At 55.2% G+C, this 9474-nt stretch overlaps 1 protein-coding gene across 1 annotated transcript; it reads right to left on the reverse strand.

The window, feature by feature from the left end:
* Nucleotides 1-218: 218 nt before the first annotated feature.
* LOC125536108 (cytochrome P450 709B1-like) lies at nucleotides 219-4459 on the reverse strand. The gene is made up of 5 exons (XM_048699245.1): nucleotides 4088-4459; nucleotides 3777-4000; nucleotides 3216-3460; nucleotides 3006-3106; nucleotides 219-1327 (listed from the first exon to the last, which is right to left on the reverse strand). The coding sequence occupies exons 1-5, from the start codon at nucleotides 4359-4361 to the stop codon at nucleotides 606-608; spliced, it is 1566 nt and encodes a 521-aa protein (XP_048555202.1). The 5' UTR covers nucleotides 4362-4459; the 3' UTR covers nucleotides 219-605.
* Between the last annotated feature and the right edge of the window lie 5015 nt (nucleotides 4460-9474).

A 9474-nucleotide genomic window follows, 5' to 3' on the forward strand; every position in this document is an offset into this window, starting at 1 on the left:
GCTAATTTCTATGTTATAGTTTTTGTCTTTTGTACAAGTGTATGCGTATATTGGGGGAACAAATAGAGATTGCAATGTTTTATGATAAATGATGGAGGGAATACATGAGTGATAGAACCAAATCCCATGAGTATTGAGTTATATCATACAGTGGCATGGCAACCTTAGATATTAAACCTGCATTGAGTTTACAATAACAATTTGCAATTATTTGCGGATTTCTCCTTGGGACTTCAATCATAAGTACAGCGAGTCAATGGTTTTACAACCTATATGCTTAGGCTTCGTCCTAGAAATAAACACAAGCTTAACTTCTGGGGGGAAATACGAAGTCCATCTCACCTAATTCCTTGTCTACCCATGTTGTGATAGTATCTTGAGGAGACATTGGAGAGAACTCACATAGGTAGAACACCGAAATGCATCTTAGGCATACCCTCTAAACTTTGACCACAATTTATACGAAAGAAAACCACTTTATCAAAAGAAACTTGTGAATGATCTAAGTGTTATCTAGTTCTCAATAGAGTCCAGCATAGTAGCTTTCCAAAAAAATACATTTGCAACGAGACCAATAAAAAACTTGTGTAGTACTCAAGGCAACACTACATCTCTAGGCTCTTAAGAACCATGGGAAGCCCAAACTTGGGTCGCACCGTGATCACATCCATCGGGGCATGGACGTACTTAGGGGATAGGGAGAATGAGAACCTCTGAAGAATCATGGCGATCACGGCCTTGGCCTCAATCATAGCAAAGTTTTTCCCTATGCAAGACCTAGGCCCACTGGAGAAAGACAACAATGCATTGGGGTGCTTTCCGGCTCGTGTCACTCCATTCTCGAATCTCATAGGCTTGAATTCATTGGCGTCCTCCCCCCAGACCACCTTGTCACGATGTATCGTTGCGATGGGGATTGTGAGCACTGTGCCTTCGGGCACTTTGATGCCACCGACCTCGAGATCTGAACCAGCCTTTCTCTGAATGACAGCTACAGGGCCATACAACCTAAGAGTTTCCAGCAAGAACATGTTGACCAACTGCAGTTTGTTGAGCATGTCTCCGGTGGGAGCCCCATTGCCACACTCTCTCAGCACCTCCTCTCTGAGCTTCTCCTGCCACTCTGGGTGTGTGCTCAACAAGAACATGGTCCATGTGAGCAGGTGTGAGCTGGTGTCATGCCCTGCGAAGAAGAAGGTCTTGCACTCATCTATGATCTCGTCCATGCTCAAAATAGGATTTTGCCCATGCTCTGGTGCGCACGCCTCCAACATGAGCCCGAGCAGATCGTTGCCGTTTTTTAGAAAAGGAGGATGACCCCCGGCCTCTGCATCTGGGCGATGCATACGGCCACTTTATTAATTATTCTCACAAGACCTTACAAAGTAATACAACAGCAAGACTAAAGCCACCGTCTAAGAAACAACTGTCGCTACGCATATCCAAATGATGAAGGGGCGCTGATAGTCTGGGCCTAATACCAAACAGACATCGCAGCCAAACCTAAACATCTAAGACCTGAGGTCCCAACCAGGACGCCTGCCTGGTATGGGGCACCTACCAGTCCGGCGCACTTCTCAACCAGGACGCCTGCCGGGTATGAGGCCGCCGCAGCCACCTGCCACAAGTCCATCTTTAGAGCTGTACTGTTGCATCTACCATGCCAGATCTCTCTGCCATCGACGTCACCACGACGCCAGACAGCGTCGTCCTCCTGCGCGAGTCCATCCTCCCACATCGAACTCCGAATCTGCACTGCGCCACGCCGTCAAGATCCGTCGCCATCAATGTATGGATGAAGCACCGCTCCACCAAAGAAACCGTCCGCTGGTCCCGCGAAGCAAGGCGCAGCACCAAGTAGAAGGCCGAAGCGCACCGCCACCATGCCACCAGCAGCCCCGCCACCAAGAGTTGTTCCCAGCCGCCGCCTTCAAGAAGGAGCACGACACCAGGGTGCCGTCGACGCCCAGACCAGGGGAACAAAAGCTTTCGCCATAGCTCGAGGAGGAGGCGGAAGGGAGAGGATCCACCCCAAAGCCTTCAGGAAGGGGATCGGCGCCAAAGGCGTCGACTTTGGGGAGGCTGCCGCGCCAGCCAGGGGTTTCCCCCAGAACCTCACCCGCATGCCAGATCCGCCAGGCCGGCCATAGGGGACGCCGAAGCCGCCGCCAAGGACCGGCGCCAGCACGGATCGGGACAGATCGAAGCAGAGGCGGATCTTCTACATGGAGCCATGACGGATTGCGAGGAACCGCCACTGCGCCAGCGTCCGCAGCCCCCACGCCGCCCGCGCGGCCGTGGGAGGCTGCCCACCAGAGCCCGCCGACACAGCCCGCCGGCTGCACCGCGCCCATCCCGCCGCCACCATCATTGGGGCCGAGAACCCGCGCCTCGGAGGCCCTCAGGCGGCGGCGGAGGGAAGGGAGGCCAGGGGGAGGCGCGGCGGCGGCGCTAGGGAGTGCCACCACCACACCAGATCCACCTTCCTCGCCGCCAACAGAAGCCGGCGGGCCAGATCGGGCGCGGACCAAATCTGGCGCCCAAGCACCTGCACGCCTACGCCGCAGCCGCGGCCGGCCAAGCTCCAGGCCACCACGCCACCCACCACCAGAAGCAGGAGTGGGGCTGCCACCCCACCCCGACGCGCCGAGAGTACAGGAGACTCGCCGGCGCCGCCGCACCGGCCGGACGGCCGAAAAAACCGCCAGCCAAGGAGGCGCTGCAAGGGCTGATGGTGGAGGAGCGCGAGACGGAGCAGAGGGCCGCCGGGGAGCGCCGCGACGGCCGCAGCGCCGGAGGCTGAGCCTCCCCCACCTGGAGCCCTCGCCGTCGGGAACAACGCCGCGCGCGCGAGCGGGAAGCCCCGCCGCCGCCGTCCGCCGCGCGGGCTTCGCCCGGCAGTTTCCTCCGGCGGCGGCGCAGCAGGGGGAGCCGGGGAGAGGGGGTGGCGGCGCAGCGGGCTAGGGTTCCCCCGAGTCGCCTCCTAGGCGACGCGGGGGCCAAGCTATCTTTGTTCTCAAGGCGGGTTTTGATGATGTTCATGAGCATGCTCCTCACCTCCTTGTCAAGCTTCCATATCTTGAGGTTCTTTTCAGTTGGAAGGTACCTGATAAATTCCACAAACACACATAGATTAATTTCTGCTTGGTAAAAATGTAGGTTGTGAGTTGATTCAGACCAATAATGGTGCAAGAAGAAGAACAAGATGCATTTACCTGAATGCTGGGATTTGGATGTTGAATACGGTGGAGTAGGCAAGAAACTGGAGCTCCCTCTGCGCGAGGAAGACCTTTTTCCCTTGTTCGTAGCTGCTACCGAATGCCGTGTGAGAGATGACATCCGCGGTTAGCTCCTCAAACTGGTGGCCCAGATCAATCTCCACGCTGCCGCCCTTGTCCATCTTTGCCTTCCACACCGATATCATTGACCCAGCACAGTCGGACATGGTCACCGTCATCATCTAGCATAGAAATAAGAAAAAAAATTAGTATGGTCCCAAGCAATTTTAGCCGTCTATGTTCTTAGATCCAAGGGACATATACGGCAATAAGTTACTAGTATTTTGCTTTTGAAAAGGCACCGATTTCAGCGTATTTTTTGTTTTGGAAAAGGTAAACTAATATAATACCCTTGATCTCGTGAATAACGTGTCTTTTAGGTTTAGGAAAGAAAATAATCTACATTACTAGTTTCCTTTTGTATGGCACGGTGCATTAACTGGATAATTGTCAGCGCAATGAATAGTACAGTTAAAAAACAAAACACACATCACGCACCTTGAGCTTGTCCATGTTGAAGGCAGGGTGGACGACCTTGCGGTGGCGCTTCCAGTCGTCGCCGTTGGTGAGCACGAGCCCCTTGCCGAGCAGCCGGGCGATGTGCGGGTTGCCGATGTTCTTGGGGTACATCCCGCTGCGGTCGGAGAGCACCTGCTTCACCGTGTTCACGTCGGCCACGCACAGGGTCGGCCTGGCTCCGAACCAGTACAAGAACGTGCGCCCTGCAAGCAGGAAATGGCGTGAGATCACGAGCTAGATCTGATCTGCTAGAGGAGAGGAGTTTACAGGCTCGGCTTCGTAGTTCGTACCGTGGATGGGGATCCATTTGCGGAAGTGCGGCTGCACCCTGGGGACGAAGTCGTGGGAGCCGACGTCGAGCACGGCGCCGGCGGTGCCGGCGAGGAGCCGCTTGATCTCGCCGAGGTTGCCGGCGAAGAACTTGTAGGCCGGCCCGCCCACGCCCTGCGCGCGGAGCTGCCGGGTGATGGCGCGCGGCCGCCACACGAGGTACACCAGCGCGTTGAACGCCCACGAGGCCAGTACCGCCGCCGCGGCCGCCGCCACCATCCAGAGGAGACCCATGTCGTCGGGAGCTTTGCCCCTACGTACGGTTGCGGAGAAGATATCAGCGACCTGGGAGATGCCTCTGCTGTTTGAGTTCGTTGAGAGAGACTGGGAGATGTGTGCTTCTGTTGTGAAAGACTCGGGTCGGGTAGGCGGATGATTTATAGCAGGTTCGTGGGCTGCGCTTTGACCATGGATTCGGGACCGCGCCATCCTAAAGGGACGTCTGAATTGGCCCGAATCTATTCCTTTGGGGCGCCGATGGGTACGTCCGTGTCCGGCTGTGTTCATTGGATTGTGCGTGCGTCCATCCCGCGGCCGCACCCCAAATCGTGTCCGGGGTGAATGGGATTAAAAATAATAATTAAATAACTAAAAAAGCAAATAAACGCATTTAAAAAAACATAAAACATATATATGGGTTGGCCACAAAACGGCCAGTTTCAACGGCCACTTAAAAGGCCCAGATTCATAATTAACATAATAAAAAAATAAAATAAAAACTCCTCCCGCGAGCTCCTGCCACGCCCGTCGGTGCCGTGGCCGTCGCCGTCTTCACTGGCCGCCGGTGTCGTCGTCGTCGCTGACGAGATCGACGTACTCCGGCGGCGTCCAGAGGTGGGCCGGCGGTACGTGGTGGACGGGGGCGGGCTGGACGGCCGGAGGTGCCTGCACCACCACCTCCCGCGGCGACGCCTCCCGCTCCGGAGTGGGGCACCAGTTCACGCCCAGGTCGGCGGCCATCTCCGGCGCAGTGCACGACCAGCCCCACCCCTGGCCCAGGAACTTCTCGAACGCGGGCGAGTCCTCCTCCATCGGCTCCTCCTTGGCGGCCGCCGTGACGGCTGCCAGCTGCAGCTCCGGGAAGGCGACGTCCCCGGCGGCAGAGAGGGCCATGGCCTCCTCCAGGCCGTCCCACTGCCGCTCGTCGTGCGTGTTCATGGAGTCGTTCATGGCACGCTGCAGGAGACGGACCTCCTCCTCCGCTGTCATGCGAGAAGGGGGAGGGGGCGACGGAGACGGGGAAGACGACGGCGTGGGCGTCAGGCCACGCACCCGCGTACGCCCGCGCGGCTCTGCACGTGGCCTCCGCGGCCCCGACACGGTGCCGGCGAAGTAGGACGCGCGCCGCACGTCGTGTTCGTCTTGGAGCCATGTGTCCCAGAGCGGCGAGTCGGGGGCATACCTGTGGTCGTAGTACAGGTCGTCGCGGAGGAGGCGGCGGTGGCGGTTGATCTCATCGCGCCGTGCACGGCCGGTCGCCGGCACTGGCGGGATGGGGACCCGGTCCGCGGAGAGGTGCCACTTGTTGGGGAGGTGGGCGTCGCTCCACGGGACCGGCGTCCTCGTCTCCCAGTACCTCCGGCACACGTCCGCGCAGATGTACTGCCGGTCGCGCTCGTCGGAGGGCCTAGGGGCAATGGTGAAGGGGGGCGGCGCGGGGGCTCGACGGGAGGAGTGCGGCGGTGGCGCGGGGGCCCGACGGGAGGAGTGCGGCGGAGACGCGGGCTCCTCCTTCTTTACGGAGCCGTGGCGGCGCCCCGAGGAGGAGCCGGCCTCGCGGTCGTGCTTGCCCTTGCCGTTCCAGAAGCCCATGGCGAGGTGGGCGGCCGGCGAGCTCGAGGAGGAGTCGGGCTAGGGCTTCTGCGCTGTCGGGGTTCGAGGAGGCCGCTGGGTGGCGTGGGGCAGTGTGGACGACGACCCGTCCACGCTTCCCACTTAAAGAAGGACGACGACCGCTCGACGTGCGGATAACAGGTGGGGCCGCCCGCTCGTGCGCATTGATATGGGTGGGTGGGAGGTGGGTGGCCGCCTGCCACGCGGCCCCGACGCGGACGAGCACGCGTCCGTTTGGTGTCCGCCGCGATCCAAACCCGGCGCAAGTTTGCGCTCGAAATGGGTCGGCCCGAATACAAAACGGACAAGATGGGTCCGGGCCGTCGCGCGCTGGACCGTCTTTTTGTCTCTTTTACCCCAAACAAACAGGGCCGAACAGGATAGGGTCGCGCGATGGAGTTGGCCTTACGTCAGGGTGCTGGCCACTCGCTGGCGTTTCGCCGCGTGGTGAGTGGCGTCAGCTGTGATGCATGCATGCAGGTTCAGGCCCGACGCGCAGCAGCTGGATTGTTGGTTGGCCCCCAGCTCGTGCGAAACGTGTGGTTTGGCGTGGTCCTGCAGGCCGAGACCGACAGCATATCAGCACGGGGGTGCAGGGTGCTAGTGGCCTAGTGCTACTAGAAGAACGCTCGTGCGTTGCAACGGGGTCACATTAATTTTAAGAGTTCAATATTAATCATGTTAATAATACATTTAATATTCTTATACATATCAAGTGACTCTTGGAAATATGCCCTAGAGGCAATAATAAAAGCATTATTATTATATTTCTTTGTTCATGATAATTGTCTTTATTCATGCTATAACTGTATTATCCGGAAATCGTAATACACGTGTGAATACATAGACCATAATATGTCCCTAGTGAGCCTCTAGTTGACTAGCTCGTTGATCAACAGATAGTCATGATTTCCTGGCTATGGACATTGGATGTCATTGATAACGGGATCACATCATTAGGAGAATGATGTGATGGACAAGACCCAATCCTAAGCATAGCACAAAGATCGTGTAGTTCGTTTGCTAGAGCTTTTCCAATGTCAAGTATCTTTTCCTTTGACCATGAGATCGTGTAACTCCCGGATACCGTAGGAGTGCCTTGGGTGTATCAAACGTCACAACGTAACTGGGTGACTATAAAGGTGCATTACAGGTATCTCCGAAAGTATCTGTTGGGTTGACACGGATCGAGACTGGGATTTGTCACTCCATATAACGGAGAGGTATCACTGGGCCCACTCGGTAATGCATCATCATTATGAGCTCAAGGTGACCAAGTGGTTGATCACGGGATCATGCATTACGGTACGAGTAAAGTGACCTTGCCGGTAACGAGATTGAACAAGGTATTGGGATACCGACGATCGAGTCTCGGGCAAGTAACATACCGATTGACAAAGGGAATTGTATACGGGGTTGATTAATCCTCGACATCGTGGTTCATCCGATGAGATCATCGTGGAGCATGTGGGAGCCATCATGGGTATCCAGATCCCGCTGTTGGTTATTGACCGGAGAGTCGTCTCGGTCATGTCTGCTTGTCTCCCGAACCCGTATAGGGGTCTACACACTAAGGTTCGGTGACGCTAGGTTATGAAGATATGTGTATGCAGAACCCGAATGTTTGTTCGGAGTCCCGGATGAGATCCCGGACGTCACGAGGAGTTCCGGATGGTCCGGAGGTAAAAGAATATATATAGGAAGTGTCAGTTTCGGCCATCGGGACAGTTCGGGTTCATCGGTATTGTACCGGGACCACCGGAGGAGTCCCGGGGGCCCACCGGGTGGGGCCACCTGTCCCCGGGGGCCACATGGGCTGTAGGGGGTGCGCCTGGCCTTCATGGGCCAAGGGGCACCAGCCTACTAGGCCCATGCGCCTAGGGTTTCCACCACGGAGGAGTCCAAGTGGTGGAAGGCACCCCGAGGTGCCTTGGGGGGGAGGGAAACCCTCCCCTGGCCGCCGCACCTAGGAGATTGGATCTCCTAGGCTGCGCACCACCCCCCCTTGGCCCTCCTATATATAGTGGGGGAGAGGAGGGATTTCATACCTCAGCCTTTGGTGCTTCCTCTCTCCCCGTTACGTCTCTCTCTCTCGTAGTATAGGCGAAGCCCTGCTACTGTGACGCCCTGCATCCACCACCACGCCGTCGTGCTGCTGGATCTTCATCAACCTCTCTTCCCCCCTTGCTGGATCAAGAAAGGAGGAGACGTCATCCGTTCCGTACGTGTGTTGAACGCGGAGGCACCGTCCGTTCGGTGCTAAGATCATCGGTGATTTGAATCACGTCGTGTTCGACTACATCATCCCCGTTCTTTGAACGCTTCCGCTCGCGATCTACAAGGTACGTAGATGCATCTAATCACTCGTTGCTAGATGAACTCCTAGATGGATCTTGGTGAAACCGTAGGAAAATTTTTGTTTTCTGCAACGTTCCCCAACAGTGGCATCATGAGCTAGGTCTATGCGTAGTTCTCTTGCACGAGTAGAACACAAAGTAGTTGTGGGCGTTGATTTTGTTCAATATGCTTGCCGTTACTAGTCTTATCTTGATTCGGCGGCATCGTGGGATGAAGCGGCCCGGACCGACCTTACACGTACTCTTACGTGAGACAGGTTCCACCGACTGACATGCACTAGTTGCATAAGGTGGCTAGCGGGTGTCTGTCTCTCCTACTTTAGTCGGATCGGATTCGATGAAAAGGGTCCTTATGAAGGGTAAATAGCAATTGGCATATCACGTTGTGGTCTTTGCGTAGGTAAGAAACGTTCTTGCTAGAAACCCATAGCAGCCACGTAAAACATGCAAACAACAATTAGAGAACGTCTAACTTGTTTTTGCAGGGTATGCTATGTGATGTGATATGGCCAAAGTTGTGATGAATGATGAATGATCTATATGTGATGTATGAGATGTTCATGCTATTGTAATAGGAATCACAACTTACATGTCGATGAGTATGACGGTGACAGGATGATCATGGAGCCCCAAGATGGAGATCAAAGGAGCTATGTGATATTGGCCATATCATGTCACTATTATTATTTGATTGCATGTGATGTTTATCATGTTTTGCATCTTGTTTGCTTAGAACGACGGTAGTAAATAAGATGATCCCTCATAATAATTTCAAGAAAGTGTTCCCCCTAACTGTGCACCGTTGCTACAGTTCGTCGTTTCGAAGCACCACGTGATGATCGGGTGTGATAGATTCTTACGTTCACATACAACGGGTGTAAGAAAGATTTACACACGCAATACACTTAGGTTGACTTGACGAGCCTAGCATGTGCATAGACATGGCCTCGGAACACAGAAGACCGAAAGGTCGAGCATGAGTCGTATAGAAGATACGATCAACATGAAGATGTTCACCGACGTTGACTAGTCCGTGTCACGTGATGATCGGACACGGCCTAGCCAACTCGGATCATGTTATACTTAGATGACTAGAAGAGGGATGTCTATCTAAGTGGGAGTTCATTAATAATTTGATTAGATGAACTTAATTATCA

Source organism: Triticum urartu, chromosome 2 (assembly GCF_003073215.2).
Source record: "Triticum urartu cultivar G1812 chromosome 2, Tu2.1, whole genome shotgun sequence".
Lineage (NCBI taxonomy): Eukaryota > Viridiplantae > Streptophyta > Magnoliopsida > Poales > Poaceae > Triticum > Triticum urartu.